At 34.1% G+C, this 19,571-nt stretch overlaps 1 protein-coding gene across 1 annotated transcript; it reads left to right on the forward strand.

Moving 5' to 3' along the window:
• The first annotated feature begins 10,989 nt into the window (after positions 1-10,989).
• On the forward strand, positions 10,990-17,655 carry LOC131030235 (uncharacterized). The gene is made up of 6 exons (XM_057960961.1): positions 10,990-11,585; positions 12,662-12,939; positions 14,054-14,359; positions 14,524-14,946; positions 15,154-15,214; positions 16,568-17,655. Exons 1-6 carry the CDS (start codon positions 11,429-11,431, stop codon positions 17,443-17,445), a joined length of 2,103 nt encoding a protein of 700 aa, XP_057816944.1. The 5' UTR covers positions 10,990-11,428; the 3' UTR covers positions 17,446-17,655.
• The last annotated feature ends 1,916 nt before the right edge of the window (positions 17,656-19,571 follow it).

Below are 19,571 nucleotides of genomic sequence, written 5' to 3' on the forward strand. Positions count from 1 at the left end.
AGAGAGAGAGAGAGAGAGAGAGAGAGAGAGAGGGGGGTGGGGAGAGGGAGAGAGGGAGAGAACATGGGGGGGAAGGGAGAGGTAGAGGGAGAGGGAGAGAGAGGGAGAGGAGAGGGGAGAGGGAGAGAGAGGGAGAGAGGGAGAGGAGAGGGGAGAGGGAGAGAGAGGGAGAGGAGAGGGGAGAGAGGGAGAGGGAGAGAGAGGGAGAGAGAGGGAGAGAGGGAGAGAACATGGGGGGAAGGAGAGAGGTAGAGGGAGGGAGAGAATACATGATAAAAATCAAAGATGGAAGTTGCAGATAAGAAATAAATTCACTTACTTTCTATAGAAGTGTAGACATAGTTGCAGTGGGGTATGGAGGGAGAGAAAAAGAGAAAGAGGGAGGGGATATGGAGGAAGGGAGAAGAGGAGAGAGAGAGAGAGAGAGAGAGAGAGAGAGAGAGAGAGACCTTGTATGTGTTTGAGAGGGAGAGACGATACACTTACTTGTGTATATATATGTTTAATATATTATATGTATATAAACATATTATATATACAATGTCATATTATACACATATTATATGAATATACACATATTATACATAGAATATAATATTATACAATAGCGCGTAAACGCTGTTTATAGTAAAGATAGTGCGTACGTGCTATTTAATGGGAAACACTCGCGTACGGGATTCTTACACTATAAATACCCCCATACGCGCTTTTTAAACCATACGTACCCCGTACACGCTTTTGACTTTTTAGGCTTGGAAATAGGCCTAGATGACAAAGCTACAGATTGGAAGTTTGATTTCCCTCCATTTCTTTCATTTTTGACATGTTTTCTTTTATCAACTTGGTTTATCGACTTTGTCATCATCAGGTTTACACTTCATAAAGTGGGCATTTCTAAAATTGCCACCATATTTTCACCCATCTTCTAAGCTTTCTAACAATATAGTTTTTTTTCAATTTGAACAACAATAACATATTATTATTGAATTTCTTTTACTAGTGTCTCCATAGTTCTCACAGACATAGGTGCACCATTTTTTGAATAACTTTTGATATACGTATCCAAATTTAAAAAACTTTATATATTATTGTAGTGCACTTGATTCTTTAAAAATTTTAAAAACAAAAATTGTATTTTTGATTTGTTTAGTGCAACTTATGCTTCGCACACGAACATGTACTGAATTTTCAGGATGTGCTCGATTGGAAAAATCATTAAAAAAAAAAATACTCAACAAAAAATTACAACAAAATACACATCTTCTAGTGCTCACTCTTAACTATCTTTCTACCAAAGGATTTGTCAAAATACTAAATCTAACTATGACTTTTTTGATGCACACGTCAGACACTATGTTATGTTTTTCAAAAAAAAATAGGGTCAGTTTTTCGTACGTGAAAAATTTGACCCCCTTAATCTTATCCAATTTTGAAAACGTTTAGTAGTTTGGAAACTAGATTCCAAGTACTACAATATTTGTTGTTTGATTATCTTCATATCTAGAGTGGATGACTTTCAAATTTTTCCTCTAAGTTCAGGTTCACCTGATTTCAGAAAAAAAAAGTGTCCACTTATACCCCCCTTTTTGACCACCATCTTTGTGCACTTACCCTAGTGTGAAACACAAGAAAGTAGACAAAATATTCTACCAATCAGTTGGAAAATCATTTAATTTATTAACCTCTGAATTTAGGTACAACTCCCTCTAGTAAATATTCATTCGGCTCCGAATTACATACAATCAATGGAATGCTTTTCACCAGAAAGCACTTAAAGGCAATTGCATACACCAGTCAATACAAAATGAATGCAAGTACTAATTCATACATAACCTTTTATATAAAGCCGATAGACTTCATATGATCACTAAAACAAAATGAAAAAGCCCTCAAAGATGAACTTAGCCAATAGTTTTCTGCACATATAGAAAGTATAACAACCCCTTCCTCAAAATAGACTTACATAGAAATCAAACATTGAAATCAAACACACAGATTTGAGACTGAAAATAGTTGTTAAAAAGATTCACATTCACAGATGATCCTCAAGTTCCTTCATACAAAAAAGAAAAACGTATTTAGCTAGTTTTAAAGATAGACTTTATCAAAAACTTAGTGAACCCCTTCAAAGTTATTACATCAAATACGTATAGGTCACCAAACCCAATAGTCTTTTCAACCAAAGTAAAATTAACTCCTAAGAGTTAATGAAAATCAACCCTAACTGCAATAACCGAATTTTAAAGAAAATAACTAGGCTTGCTGGCAAACAACTGCCAGCAGTAGTAGTCATGCAATCTGCTCTATTTCGATGTGATCGCTTGGGTTAGTGTGTTAAACTTTGTTTCAACTCAGCCTTGTCTCTCTCATCCTTCTAGGTACGAGAGATGATTTGTTTGGTGGAAGTCTCCAAGTGCTTAACATCCACGGCTCTAGTTTTGATTCCCAAATCTATTCGTTCAATAGCATAATCTGCCTCTAAAGTCATAGTAGCATCTTTGTTAGGCTTGGGTCTAGCAATATCTACAGTCTAATGCTTCATATTTTCATCAAACTCAATCATTGCCTCTATTTTTAACTTTTTGGACTTTGTAGACCTTCCCAGACATTTACTTATGGCATCCTCCATTGATACTGAAATCGGAACTACATTCCTTTTCCTAGTGATGGAATCATTTAGCCATTTTGGTGCTAGGGTTAGCTCTTTTGATGGCATAGATGGAAGCCTTGTTGAGGAGGGAGACGTGGTATGGTCTATATGAGACTGGATCTCAAGAGTTCCTGAGTCCTAAAAAATAGTGTCTATGTCAATTGAAAGCTTGTCCGCTTTAGAAATAGGGGATGTCATCTTGCTCAGTGTTTCCTCTGGGTCCAGATCCAGAATGAGGTGAGAGACCGGTGGTTTGAAACCCTTCTTAGATCTCGATCTGGTAACTCGACCAGCAATAGAAAGCTCAAACTCGATGTTAAGTTTCTCCTCCTTAATCCTTCCCTGTGCTTTTCCTGCATCAGAAACAGGAATTTTAGTCACAACAAAATTTTTATTTGTAGTACTCCTCTTCCCATTTTTGCTTCTTGAGCTGGTGTCTCATGCTAGGTGAAAACGGCGACCCCTAAGCCAATTTTATGTCCTTCGGATTACACCCAAATTGCGTTTCTAAACACTGTTGCCCATCTTCTTGTTCCAATCTATTTTCGGAAGAGGTTCATCATGAACCCGCTTCATAAACTCGGAGTCAAGTGTGTCCTCATCATCGCCGGTGACATCTGAGGTATCCATGGGTAACTTCATATCATGAATTTGCTTCAAAGTTAGTCTTGACCAACTCCTTCTCTGTACTTCAAATTCATCCAGGCAACCCTCCCAATAATCTTCGAACTGAGGAACATGTTGATCAGGTACCACTTTCTTTCCATACTGAGAAATAAAACCCCTACTGTCAAAGTTATCCCTTTTTACAAAGGACTTCAAATGGAACCTTTTAAATTCAAGTTCAAGGTTCAATGCATCGGAAACTGATCTACAACTATAATGTCCAAAATCAATGGGGAAAATCCTGCTTGTGTCAGAGTCCTCACCATAATCTTTGGCAACGTAAGCAAGTTGTCTAGATACTTCAATCAATATGCAAGAGTCTGAGATGTACCTAGGAAGTCTAAAGGGTTCACCCTTAAATCATCCAACTTTTAAATAAGTGAAATGGCTGAACTGTATGAAGAAACTGCCATATATGTTGACGAGTTCAACTACTTTTGTAGACATTCTTCTATGCAAATTTCCCTATAACTCAAAGGTCGGCCCTCTAGCAAAAAAATCATTCCAACAAAGATAATCATCAACATGCCCTTTCAAAGTTAAACTAGGATGATAATCATAAATCCTCATGCCTTGAACCCATTTTACATGTGACAACCCCGACCACTCTCTAACATAGGCAAGCATGTATCGCGAATAGGATGACATATAAAAATTGGACATTCCAGGATAATTACTTAAACCCTCATGTAATCTTTTTGCAATAACAACTCCCCAATCAATGAACCGATTTCTATCCAGAGTAACCTGGATGAAGAAATACATCTAGTCTTCCAAGTAAAAAGAGTGAGAATTACCCTTCACCCTGCTCAACAGTATGAATAAATCTTGGATTATTGGAATTAAATGCTCACGAGTTAAAGGTCTCTATAGCCTTGAGCCCCCTTTTTGGAATTTTACAAGCCAATTCCGAGCAATCACTGTTCTGTAATATTGATTCTTCTTAGAGAAGATCCTTTAAGATTTACCAATGGTCCAGTCTTCATAGGGTTCCCGGTGTGGAATACCCATAGCTGCCATTACGGTCTGTCTGTCAATAGACAACAAGACTTTACCATCATTTCTCCTTATGCACCTATTACCCTTGTTGTAATGATTCATGCATTCTAAGACTAACTTTGGGCAGGGAGCAGCAGTGGGGAAGGCGGCGGCTTCTAATAATCCACTCTGAGCCACATCTTTCATCATATCTGTAGTTGAATTCTTTACTCTCTCCAGAAAAACCTCTAAATCTAGTTGAACTAGGGTTGTGTCACCCAACTCCGGTAAAGAGCTTACAAAGGAAGATGAGCTCACCAATTTGGGTAAAACAGGTCTCATTTTGGTTCGTGATTTTCCCCAAATCAATCCCAGGCAAAGAAGGAAAATGAAAACAAAAACAAGCAGCTAAAGAACACCCAGATCTTTTAAAACAAACTGTAACAATTTAGACAATTGTTGAACATACCTTCCTCTGCTCTCTGTAACCCTCTATCGCTGCCAAATTTTCTCGCTCCATAAACTCCTTCTCAAAATCTTGTCACGAAAATAATAATTTCGATGAGACAACTTCTCAGTTTTAAAATGGAGAAAATCTTACCCATCATTGCTAAAGCCGCTTTCATTACTCCTTGTGCATGTGAAGTTACTTTGAAATGATTACGCTGAGTTACGCCTTAACCGTTAAGTCACTTCTCTTCTGACATAGCTGATCTTCACACATACTTGCCATAAATGGCAAATTTCAAATTATTTGAAAAAGAATATTCCTTCCCTGAGTGACCATCCATCGTGTTCTAAAAGTCTGGGCCATCACCACGTGGCAAGTCACACACCTTCCAAAGATCCTAAACATAAAACTCAAAGCCTTGCACAACCATCACAAAAAGACATTGACATGACAAATTTTGAACTTGAACCTTGAACCCAAAAGGTTCAAGTTCAAGGTTCAAAGAATGCGAAATGCCTTTAAGACTAGCAAAGCTTAAAGTTGCGTGGAGAAGAAAGACACTTGGAACAATGCCCATTGAACTTTGAACCTTGAAGCAAAAAGGTTCAAGTTCAAGTTCAGGGTTCAAGTTCAACGCAGTGAAACCTAACAAGGACCGAATGACAAGAGCAAAATTTAAGCAAGTTCTTGACCGATGAACTAGACAAGCACAACTTCTTACAGGGACGCATATGGAATGAAAATTGTATATGGGCCCAACAACCAGTTAGTGGAAAAAGGATTTCAATTACAATTCAAGAATGGAAAATGAAAAATCATGAACACAATTGGATTGGAGATTGCAACTGGTAATCAGACTAAAGGTAATATCTTTTACTTGAATACTGGTGATAAGACATGTTTGATTGCACACATTGATGAAAGTTGGTTATCGCATAAAAGACTCTGTCATGTAATTTTTGATTGGATTGTAAAGATCAGTTCAACTAAGGAAGTAAGGGATTTACCTAAGATTATGAAACCTCATAATCCAGAATGTAAGGAATGTCAAATGGGAAAGCAAGTTAGAACAACATTTAAGAGCATTTCTGAGAAATATAATAATATTCTTGATTTAATTCATACTGATTTATGTGGTTTGACAAGAACAAGAAATATTTAGGGAGATAGATACTTTATGCTAATAATTGATGATTATTCTACTTTTCTCAAGGAGAAATCAAAATATTTTGGAAGATTCAAAATATACAAGGCAATGGTAGAGAATGAAACCGATGAGAAAATCAAATGTTTAAGATCAGATCAAGGAGGAGAATTTACATCTAGAAAATTTAATACATTCTATGAGGAGAATGGAATCAAAAGACAACTATCAGCACCCCGAACACCCCAGGAGAATGGAGTTGTGGAAAGAAAGAACATAAATATTCTAGATGCAGCAAGAACCATGATGATGGAAGAAAATATAGCTCATGTGTACCAGAGAGAAGCAATGAATACATCGGTTTATACTTTCAACAGAGTTCACATCAAAAGTGAAACCAGTAAGACCCCTTATGAACTATAGTTTGGTCATACTCCTACTCTTAAATACTTTAGAACATTTGGAAGCAAATGTTATATTAGAAGAGATGAGTATATTGGCAAATTTGATCCTAGAAGTGATGAAGGAATATTTCTTGGTTATTCAACTAGAAGCAAGGTATATAGATGTTATAATAAAAGATTGCAGAAAATCATTGAGAGTACTAATGTGAAGATAGATGAACATTTTAGAGGAGATTCAAGATCTGTAGAATTGGTAGTTGAAATTATTATAAATGAACCGACACAGATTGCATCGGTACAGAATGAATATCTAGTCACACCGACATCATCTAAGAACTCAACTGTCACTGAAGAACAACAATATGTGAATATAAATTAGAATAAACCCAGGTATGTTAGATTGAATCACTCAGAGAATCAAATAATTGGAAATAAGAATCAAGGTGTTTTGATTAGAGGAAGATTGACAAATGAAGAGGTATGTTTAATTTCTCAAGTTTAATCAACATCTATTATTGAAGCATGTCAAGATGAACATTGGATAAAAGCAATGGAAGATGAATTAGAATAGATTGAAAAGAATAATACTTGGACATTAGTTCCCTGGCCTAAAGAAAAAATGTAATTGGTACTAAATGGGTATATAGAAATAAACTTAATGAGGATGGTGAAGTAATCAGAAACAAAGAAATATTAGTTTGTAAAGGTTATTCATAGAAAGAAGGAATTGATTATAATAAAACCTTTGCACCGGTAGCCATAATTGAGGCAGTTAGACTATTTCTTGCATTTGCAGCTCATAAGAACTATAAAGTTTATCAAATGGATATAAAATGTGCATTTTGGAATGGAGACCTTGAGGAGGAAGTTTACATTGAACAACCTGATGGATTTTCATTGGCAAATGATAAGGATATGGTTTGGAGGTTAAGGAAAGCTTTATATGGATTGAAGCAAGCTCCCAGAGCTTGGTATGCTAGACTTGATAAATATCTTTTAAAGCTTGGATACACAAAGGTAATGCTAACAACAATTTGTATTACAAAGTTACCAATGATGATATTTTGGTTATTGAAGTATTTGTGGATGATATCATTTTTTGAGGTAAAGATGGATTATGTAAAGACCTTGCTAACAAGATGCGGGAAGAATTTGAAATGTCAATGATTAGAGAGATAAAAATATTTCTAGGTTTGTAGATTTCACAAATAGATAAAGTTATATTCATATGTCAAACAAAGTACTTGAAGGAATTTTTGAAGAAATTTGGTATGGAAAAATCAAAACTGGTAAGCACTCCTATGACTACAACTGATAAATTGACATTAAGGGATGATTCAGCTCCTATTAATCTGACAAGGTACAAATCTATGGTTGAAGGATTAGTGTATTTGACACAAACCAAACCTGATATAATGAATGCAGTATGCATTGACAGTTAAAAGGATTTTCCAATACCTACAAGGCACAATAAATCTTGGTTTATGGTATCCTAAGGATAAAATTTTTGATTTATCTGCATACACAGATGCAAATTGGGTAGGAGATGTAGATGACAGAAAGAGTACCACTGGCTATGCATTCTTTCTTAGTAGAAGATTGATTTCATGGATAAGAAAGAAGCAGACTTGTACATCATTAGCTACAACATAATCAAAATATGTTGCAGCAGCAACTAATTGTACTCAAGTATTATGGATCAAGCAAATGTTGAAGGATATAAAAGTAATATGCAAAGAACTGATAATTTTTTATTGTGATAATTCAACAGCAATTGATATATCAAAGAATCTGGTATTTCATTCTAAAACAAAGCATGTTTCTATTAAGTACAATTTTCTGAAAGAGAATGTTGAAGCAAATGAAGTGAGATTGGTTTATGTGAATACAAAAGAGCAAATTACAAATATCTTTATAAATCCTTTGCCTAAGGAAACATTTGAATATCTTAGAGAGCAACTCAGGGTAATTTCCCCACCGATAGAGACTGGAATGATGAAGATTGGCATCAAATCGACAGGGACTAACAAAAAAAAATCTTTTTCCCACTTTGATGAAGGAGAGCTACTGCTCAGGGGGAGTAGTTAGTTGTATGCCATGTTATGTTTTGATTCTTAATTACTTTGGCATTTGATGTCAAAGGGGGAGAGATATATATGCAAACACTTTGTACTTTGGGGAGAGATGTATTTTTGGTTTTGGTTTCTGTTTTTGGTGCAAAACTTTGTATTGATCTATTTTGGGAGATTGTTGGTTTTTGGCATTCTGTTTTTGGCACTTAGATGTTTTTCCATCTAGTGTTGCCATCAATGCCAAAGGGGGAGATTGTTGGTATTATGGATGACTTCATCATGTCTTGCATTGGTTTTGTCATTGATGTCAACACTTATTTTCTTGGAGGTCTACATTATTGATTTGGCACTATGGTTATATTGGTTTATTGTTGAACTAACACATTGCATGGTTAGTGGGTTATGCATAGTCAGTGGTATATGCTTCACCGATAGGTTATATGGTTCACTGGTAGTAATGATAACTTGTTATCATCTGGAGATCATTTGGTTATGTCGAAGACATGGATTGGATGTTTGGATATGGTTTTCTTCTTATTGGACTAATCGGGTTGACATATTTGCCTTTACCGATAGATAAGTCTAGGTTATGGACCGATACATGATATCTATTCCAGATCAACATGACACGTTTTGGAAATGGTTTATTGATTGGATAATGTGTAAATGTATTGAGCCAACATATTGTATAGCATCAAGACTTTTTTGTAATTGATTTAATTGTAATATCTTTAGTGAGCCAACCTTAACATTTGGTCTTAGGTTTTGTATAAATGATTGTAAGATCTTATTGAAGATCATCATTATGAGTGTGTGTGAATATTGAAGAGCGAAAATAATCTGATCCTTGTGCAAATCACAGACATTACCTGAAGGTTGAAGGAAAGGTTATGAAGGTGTTTGGCACTCATGGTCAGAGCTTAAACTGGTATTGAATCCACCATTACAGATACTATTCTGAAGTAGTACATTGCTATTGGATTTAACCATCCAATTTTAGTCAGTGTGAGTCATATTTTGTGATTGAGCAGTGAGTTCTAGGCAGTTGGCCTTTCTACATGTGCAGACCCCATTTGTATACACTTATTATCTGCAGTAGTATCATCTGATTGTGGGTAAGGTTTCCCACCGTGGTTTTCCCCCTTAAGGGTTTCTACGTCAAAATTTTTGTGTCATGTGTTGTGGATGTTGTTTCTCTTTCTATTTTATGCATTAAGTTATATCGGTACTGCTATAACTATTAATCTGTTTCAGCGGCATTAAGTTTGTTTTATCAGCACTAAGTTTCAAGTTGGAATAATTGGTTTTGAGTTGTAATTTATTAACAACTGGTTGACAACTAATTCACCCCCCTCCGCCCCCTCTTAGTTGTCCTTCCCGGTTCCTAACAATAAACATCCTTTTTAGTTTGAACAAACCTTCCATGCATTCGCCTATGTCTTCTTCATCCAATTTCATTAATCCAAGCCAACAATTTTCCTTTTGATCCATTAGAAGGAAATATTGACCACAAGAAAATTATGATTGAAGTATATGTGACAATGTATATTTTAATTATAGTTTTTGAACATGTATTCTACACAAATTATATGTTTTTATATATAACTAATTTTATGTAATTCTAAAACTTTCATATCAAATTATAATGAAAAATATTTAATTTCTTGTAATAAATATTATTGGAAATATTATTAAATCTACAACACAAATTGTAATGATAAAAAACAAAACAAAAAAAAACTAACCACCCAACAAGTAAAGACCAAAATTGTGAAGTCAAATAGAAATTAAAAAAATAAAAAATCTGTTTTTTTCTTTTACTTTTATCTATACATTATAATAATACAAAAATAATATAATTGATCAAAATTATTTATATAAATTTATAGGATAATAAATATCCAATATACTATTAGATTCATTTCATTGTTACATTTCATTTGTTAATAATTTTAATGTAGAACACTTTGTGTACAACATGAAGACAATTCCTTATATAACTTAGTCCATGTTTTCTTATAATGTATATTCTAAATAATTTTATCCTAATCATAGATTGTGGAACCAATCATTGTCACAATTAAAATTCTATACTTTGACAAGGCCATCTCAAATTAGTCCAACTCTTAACACTTCTAATTTACAAGTTAATAATTAACCATATTATGAATAAATATCCAACTTTAAAAGTATCCTACAACAAATTTAAGAAAGCAATCATTTCAAAACCAAAGGCAGAGACTACCTAGAACTTTGTAAACACCGGCTTATTCATCAAACACAAGGTTACAATATTCTTTGTAGAGAATTTAATATTCCAGATTTACTTTTCTGTTCTACATTATGTGTGGGCACCTCCACTTAGGTTAGCCGGTGGGCGAATAAGCTTTAAAGTCGGTAGTTAATTTTCCCACGACAAGACCTGTAAAAACATAAATCTTTGGAGAAAGGACTTTTCCGAGATAAATCCGAAACTTCTTTCTCACTGGTGAAGAAAACTCGTTGGCATTTGGCGTAAAGCCCATATTTCACTTTAATCATCGTACAGATACTCGTGGTTTAGCGTTATCTAGAAGCCTCATTACTGTTCAAAAGGAGCCAATAAATTGACACAGAGCCTGCTCATTTGTTACTGATTAAGGGATTTTCTTCAGAACTTTGAGCCCGCCAAAGCGCAGGCTGTGTTTTTATGTTCTTTGTGTATATTAGCAGTATTTCGTTAACAAAGCCTTGCCTTTCAATTCCCCCATAGTGGTTTGCCCTCCTAGTTAAGTATCAAACAAAAAGCCTGGTTTTTTCAAGGCTCTGGGTATACTCATTCTTGTTCTTGAACGTCAATCAATGAGATAACATGAGCTATTGAGTGTTTCTTTCTTGGCAAGGACAGAAGAATTGTTTGCTGTGTTTTGAACTTGTGTAGTGAGGTGTTTGAGTAAATAGACCGGTCGAACTTTTTTGGGAAGATCCGGTTGATATTTGGCCAGATTGGCTGAAAAATTCATTTGGTGGTGTGGCTAATTCTTTGAGTGTTTGTAGGATAGAGAAGAAGATTGTTTTTGAGGCATGGCACCGACCAGTTTGCCTCCAGGGTTCAGGTTTCATCCCACGGATGAAGAGTTAGTTGCTTACTATTTGAAAAGAAAAGTCCATGGCCACAAAATTGAGCTTGAGGTCATTCCTGAGGTTGATCTTTACAAATGCGAGCCGTGGGACTTGCCTGGTAAGATGATCACTTCTTACTTTTTTCTCTCAATTTGCTTATGCTCTGACTTGAACTCCAGATCTTACATGTATTTCTTCTTTGTCTCTTTACTATGTTATAACTTTATAGAATATATAGTATTGGAATTATGAAGGCTTAATATTCATGGAGGAAGTTCTATGTTTAAACGTATTTGAGATGGAGTAGTATTATTATAAGTGACTTTGCTTTACATTTTGTGTATCATTTAAATAAAATGAGTGCTAAGTGTACCACTCGTTGTTATGAGAGATGAATTTTTATAAACAGTTAATCATGAAACATAGATCATTGAATTTGGTTGGAAAACTACACAATTGAATTCTAATATCAATATCATAATTGCTAAACTATATTAAATTGAATTGATGATCGATTGAATTTGGAGCTCCTATATTGAAATAATTTGTTGCTTTTGCAGTTTTTAACCATTTTGAATTTCATATGTAACGTTCTTTGAGATTGGTTTGTTCATAGTGTCTTTTATTACTAAGAGCTTATGGATCTGTTGTATATTATATTTGTTTTCCATGTATAACTCAGAATTCTCTCTTTCCCTTTTTAGATTTCTCATAGATCTGTTAAGACTAAGTTGGGACATTCCTTTTTCATATTTGAGTTTTGAGTTATTGTAGCACGTTAAGTTTCCATTTCTATGCTGTCAAATTTACCTGAAATAAGCACTTTAGACCTCCCACTTCTTGATCTTTGCACTAACATTTACATGCTTATGATTTAATGATTCCAAAAAGAGATTTTTTTTTATAGAATCCCCTATTCTATGCGGTTGAATGCAAATAAATAGTACCATCTTTGAGCGGCATGCTAAAAAGAAAAAACCCCGAGTATGTTGCTTCTCCATTTGTATTCTATAATGTGCGTTGATAGTTAGCACCTTTAAGTAAATGGGCTAATTTGATCAAAACCTGAAGAATTCCATAAAAGAGATGGAAATTGTGGGCAAATTTAAATAGAAAAGATTTAAGAGTTTTAAGTATACAGTTCTAGGGTTTCATGTTGGTGATTATGTTCATTCTTCTTTTTGTTACTTGCAGAGAAATCTTTTCTTCCAGGAAGAGATCTGGAATGGTACTTCTTCAGTCCAAGGGACAGGAAGTATCCAAATGGTTCACGAACAAACAGAGCGACAGAAGCAGGTTACTGGAAGGCTACGGGAAAGGACCGCAAGGTTACTTCTCATATGCGTTCCATTGGAATGAAGAAAACTCTGGTCTTTTACAGAGGACGTGCTCCTCATGGTAGTCGAACAGATTGGGTCATGCATGAGTATCGTCTTGATGAGAAGGAATGCGAAGGCTCAGGATGTTTGCAGGTTCGAATCCCATCGCTTGCTCTGATTTTTCAGATTTGATGAGAATATTTGATAGTGGTTGCTTGAATAATTGCTCATGATGTGGCCAGATATATTCACTGTTTTCTCTTTAATGTAGACATGAGAGTTGTCTTTATCTATGGAAAACTGTAGATGGCCCATTAGGGATCATACCCAGTTCAAGAATAAAAGAAAATTCAAGAAATTCGGTGACATTGCCTTAGGTTTAACCAAAAAAGAAATAAGACATTAACACAGCCACACTTCTCACTAATCTGATTGTGTTAAATTTGAAAAAAAAATTTAAAAAAAAAATTGTAGTTTAATTTTCTTAAAATATTTATAAAATATATTATTATATTTTATATGAAATTGAAAATTAGAATGTAACAAATAGTTAAGAGATTTAACTTTTGTTTTATTTTAATTTTGATTTATATAATTTTAGTTAATTATATTTCATATGAAATCAATATTTTTATTTAAAATTATGCTATGAATTAGAGATATATACTTAATTGATGATATTAGTATGAATTCTCAATTCTCTTTTGAGTTTTTTCATACCTGTTTGCCGTAAATTTCCTTCAACTATCAAAATAAATAAAATAAAAAAAATATAATTCAACTATCTTATAAAGTTTCTAGAAATAACCCAACTCTCTATAAAGGTACATATAGTGAGTTTTATTCCACACTGAGAAATTTTTCTTCATGATTTGTTCTCCACTAAATACACGATAATGAATAAGTTGGACACGTACGATATTCAGGTGGGTCATTCATATGCGAAACACTCAAGTGATATTGTATTTCACTAGGAGAAACCAAAACGAGTTTGATAACATAAAATCTATTTAAAAAAAAATAACAATGGTGCCTTATTAATCACGGATAGTAAACTGTCAACATGTTTGTTCTTTCTCTAATTTATTATTTGAATAATGATGATGATAGATTATAAATTATGATCCGAAATATATGTAAGTAACAATGCGTTTTTACTGTTTGACTGTAATAAGAAATAGTTAAGCTACAGTTTCTAAAACGAAGTTATTGAAGCCTTAATGTCATTCCAAGGCATAAATGATATGGTTGGATCTAAAATTTGCAGGATGCATATGCTCTGTGTCGAGTTTTCAAAAAAAGTGGACCAGGACCCAAAACTGCCGAGCAATATGGAGCACCCCTTGAAAATATGAGCAGTTTTTATAACGAGAACATGTTTGTGGATGAAAAATTATCTCCTATAACTCAGGACGACGAGGGCGGCCAAACACATTCAAGAATTCCATCTGAAACGTCCTCTGAAGTTATAAACGACAATGCAGCTACAAACAGATGGTTGCAATTCCCAGCTGATGAATCTGAGAGCTGCAATGTTTATCGATCACCCAATGAATCTACAAGCCATCCCTGTGTATGATTATGTTAATTTTGATATCTTTCTACATGTTTTACATAAAAAAAATTTCAATTATAGACATGGTGTCATATTTCTCTATTACAATTATCACTTTCTGGGTAATCCTGAGTTCACCTTATTGAAAGATTTTCGTTTTCGTTTTGTGATGGATTTTGCAGGTTGAGAACAATCCTGCATTTCTATATGATGCTTCAATACCAGAGGATGTTGATGGTCTTTCACTTTCTGAGTCGAGGATGATTGCTAGTTATTACGATCAACTTAATTCATCAGCTACGGATGATTCAAGATTAGTTGAAGACATTTACTTAAAAGCACAGGCGTCCCAGGGGAACAATTATTCAAACCAATTCATAAACGAGTATGAAAATTTGCTTAATACAGACTATCTTCAACTTGCTGATCTCCCCTCAGAGGAAAGCTCACAAGATCACCACAAGAAACCCAGTGCTGCAAAACAAGAAGAAGGCAGGTTTAGTTTATACGACTATGCTTTACAAGAAAACATTGGTAGTTTATTTGAAATGCCTGAGCAGCCTCTCTTCTATAATAATTTTCTGCGCCAAGAATCAGACCCAGAGGTGAGCTTAGTGGACATTTAGTTTTTTAATGTAGTTGAAATGGGTATATATAGAGTCAGTTCCTTGAACAATTATAATTTTCTTGGGATTATCTTGTATGTTTAAGTATATCTAATAAGCTTGTTTGCAAATGTTTACATTTTCACTTTTATTTTCTGGCCTTATGGCTTCTTCCACTTTCTGAGGCAAAGAGATTTGAATGTGCAGATTATCTTAAAACATTTCAATCCTGGAGCTTTTTCAGGAGCTAACATCCCGATTTCAGGAGGTATGCTAAATTTATTGGGTTCCTTTCAGTTAAATTGTTAATTTAAATTTCATATTTTAAGTTTGAATTTTAACTTGTTTAAATGGTTTATTAGACATCATAGTAAAAAGTGAGTTTATTAGAAAAAATATTTTTTTGTATTAAGTATCATAGAATCACAAAGCTCATTTTTGCATCCTTCGAAATCCACAACTTAGAATTCTACACAAAGGTGTCCCTCAAACCTTCATGGGAGTTGAACTTCGGTCTCCACATTGAAAACTCAATGCTTTAACCAACTAAACTCAACCCCTTGAACAGAAAAATTATTTAATAAAATGAAAACATAAAATATATTATTTAAGTCAAACTTACAAACCTAACTTATTAATGTAATGCATAACTATAAGATCAGTAGTGCATTATCATTCATCTAATATTTTCCTATCTGTTCATGGATCTTTAGATAAGTATCATTTCAATCTTATTAAATTTACTATTCTTTAGAAATATATGATTAATTATTCTTAAATGAATTTTCATTCTAGAACATTGATATCAATTTTCTGGACATTGAACCTGTGCATTTGCATAAAATACTTTTTGTTTAACTAAGCTAGAAAGCAAAATATAGGAACTGTTTAGGATTTTCCAAGTTCATGTTGATAGTTTGAAATTTGTCAACTCAATCCAGCAATAGCAGGTCCTATTCGGAAGTTAAGTTAAGCTCAACAGTTTTTCTAAAAGTTGCATCTGTTTAACAACATGCTATCATCTTATGGATCTTATAGGTCGTTAAAATATGTCATAAATCTTGAGGGGAGATGCTAGACATATTCCAATATTCTCGCTTTTAGCATTATCTTAGTACATTCCAATCTAGTACCCCGCTCTGATATCACTTATTGAGAGTTGAGCTAACTGTTTTTCCTATAAGACACCTGTTCAAGGAACCACTACCATCCCAGTTAAAAATCTGATAGGAGACTGTTAAAGCATGTAGCAAATGAAAAAAAAGGGGTTGGCACGTTCCAACAAATCCCTTATTGATACTAGTCCTTTGCCAAAGATATCCCCTCAACTCTATTATATTTGTAGATCCTAATGTTTGTCTCAACACTGACAGTACCATTCCCCACACTTGCCAACAATATTTTTATCTATTTGTATTGATATGTGCTCCAAGCGATCTCCTTCATTTGGATGTTAAAATTTACTGGTATAACTGTGTGCTCCTATTAATCTGCTTTATTTGGATAGTTCTCAAATCTTATAGTACAGTTCCACTTCATCTAACAGTAATTCAATTCTAGCAAATTGATGGGAAATGCTCACATTTTGAGTCTTTTACACGCCGTATGTTTCACTCAACAGGAGGGATTCACAGCTTGAGTGAGAACAACCACTTTCTAGCACGGACCAAATCCGAACCATATAATATTCCAGATGACACTGGTGGTGGGAGTCTAGAAAGGAAAGACTCAATGCCTGAATATATCCGCAATCCGTTTCAACTCTGTAAAAGAGTGGAAGGCAATCCACACATTCGTACAATTGAGAAGAAGTCTTCTGAGATAGAGATGCTTCTGAATATAATCGACAATGATATTTCTTTGGAGAAGATACAATCAAGCTATGAAAACCCATCTGGGGACTACATCAAGCAGCCACAATTACAGTTCGGTATGTCAGAAAAAGGCTCAGCAGTTGAAGACCTGACAGAATCAGAACCTGAACAGAAAAATATTGCAAGTAAGGATGAGATTAAGTCTTTAGACAAGGTGCCAAGATTGGGACGACTTTCCTTTTGGTGGAAGGGCAAGACACAAGCTTATTTGGCCTCACTGAATTCAAACAATTCTATTTTGGCTACTGGATTGGGTGCTTCTGCTGTGACTGGAGCTGTTCCATGGCTGCTTTACAGAGGAAATGTAAGCTTACCTGGGTCCTCCATGTCAAAGGGAGGCTTAAGGCATAGAGTACAGAGCTCCAAGTCAGAATATGTGCTTTCTAACGTGGAAGAGAAAACTGTAGACCATGTGGCAGACAATGCCTGTCCTAAAAGCTCTAGCTTGGACAAAAAATGTGGTATATTGGATGGACTCTTTCACCCCGGAAGTAAAAGATCTCTGGCAACTTCAAGTGGAAGCCTTAAGCTGGTATGCCTTTTGGTTATGGCATTGTTTATCATGTGCTTTATCTTTCTGCAGGGTAAGGGGAGCCTTGCTAGGATTTTATCCACAAGTCTCTAGGAATCTGACACAATAATTGCACCAATATATATGTGAACTTTCACAAATATATCTGTGCACAATTTGATATGTATTACTTTAAAACTATACGTCTCTAGTAGAGACTCATATGCATAATGTATTGTTAAGTATGGAGGAAGCCTATGAGGCAGCTTTCCTTCTCATGAACAAACTTACTTATTATTTATAATATACATTATATTCAAATTATCTATAGTTTATTTAAAGTTTAGGTTTCTTACTTTTAAGAAGTTTGTTATTCTTGTGTGGACCTCTCCCTGGAATTTTCTTTACAACTTTTGTTACATTCTCATTACTTTGGAATTAAACAAGCCTTGTTGAAGAATGTTTTCCCGAAGAAAAACTATACATCTGGTATTTATATAATTGAGTTGTTTTATTCTTATCTTTCAAATGTTGACTGGAATCGACCGCATTCTTGAGACACAGCCAATTCCTTTCTTTGCTATAATTCACTCTTTCGCTTTCACTTTAGTCTTTTGCTTTAGGAATGATGCTGTCACAGTCACTATCCTATAATGGACACTTGCACATTTGGTATCCTTGACTGTGCCTTTTGTCTAGTGTTTAGTCGGTGCAAATTTGAATGTATTGATTGCATGCAGATGAATTATTTGAAACTGGAAGAATCACTCCTATTAGCTTTTCCTTATAGTCTTCTCAAGATAAGATGCTTTTTCTGTAACACAACATAATTTTGTTTTAGATATGGCCCACATGACAGTACTGCTGATTTACTTACAGACACTACACACCTTTCATCTTACAATTTTGTCTTTGTCATTAAACATTTTCTTATAACTATGCATGCGCGCTGCCCACCTGATAACCTTTTTCTCTGTCATATGGTTTTAAAAAGTGAACAAGATAAAAAGGCCCACAAGATTAGTTAGTAAACATGTCATTACTTTTAAGCATGGAACGATAACTGCTTCGCAGAAAAGCATGTATTTTTAATGCTCCTTTATTACATTAATGAGGGCTGGTTCTTATTCATAAATTCCTATATTTATATTTTTCATGTATCCTTGTTATATTATGCTCTACATTTCAGTCTTGTTACGTTAGCCTGAAGAATATATAATTGGGGTTGGTTAGTCATTGTTAAGAATCTTTTTAGTTATGAAATTTATTTTAGTTAAGGGATAATATTAAATGGTCGTTTTACTTTCTTTCTAAATTTTTTTACAATCATTTTAGTTTCAATTTATTTAAGATTTTAAGATGTTATTTAAAAGTTTGCGTTTTGAATTTTTACAACGTAAAGGAATAGTAATATTTATTATTAATTAATTTGACGTCAGTTTTTAAGAATATTTGTATATATTTTATTTTGATGTAAAAAAATTATATTATTGCAAGATTAAATATCGCATCTTCTAAAATTCTTTCATTCTATTTGTATTTATTTTCATTTTGTGCTGTTACAAGTATGTTTCAAATGTTATTTGTTGTCTTCCCTAATCTACATGTGTGCATGTATTACTTTGTCCCATTTCATGTGATTACCTTTTTTTTACTTATAGTTTATTTAATTTTGATCCAGAACCTTAGGTGCCTTTTCCCTTTACATGATTCCTTACCACTTCATCTTCCCACATATCCATAAGCTGGTCAACACATTCACAAACTCAAGTAAAACCAAGGAATACCTCTTTGGTCCTAAAAGGAAATTAACTATGTCCAAGGTCTATATCTCAAGGTGGTCACAACCATGAAAAGTGACTCACTCAATATTATAATATTGTTCTAATTCAAGGGGAATGTCGTGTTTATATGAAGTATTTTGAAATATGCGATTGATCTATTGCACAAAACTATTAGTGTTTTAGATATGAAGTTCATGACAAACTAATTTTAGAATCCTTTACATTTATACAATCATTGTTAGCAAGAAAATTGTGTAGCACATAGTGGAGTTTTGAGCAATAGCTAACTTTTGTATGCTATATTTGTACCCCAAAATCAATCAAACAAAGGGAATAATGAATTGATCTGGACTTTACCTTGACTACTTCACAAAATACAAAAAGCGGAGTAAGGTAAATAGATATATTTATATATAACACATTATATGTCAAACTCCTATATATTTATATATAATT

The sequence above is a fragment of the Cryptomeria japonica genome, chromosome 8 (genome assembly GCF_030272615.1).
Source record: "Cryptomeria japonica chromosome 8, Sugi_1.0, whole genome shotgun sequence".
Lineage (NCBI taxonomy): Eukaryota > Viridiplantae > Streptophyta > Pinopsida > Cupressales > Cupressaceae > Cryptomeria > Cryptomeria japonica.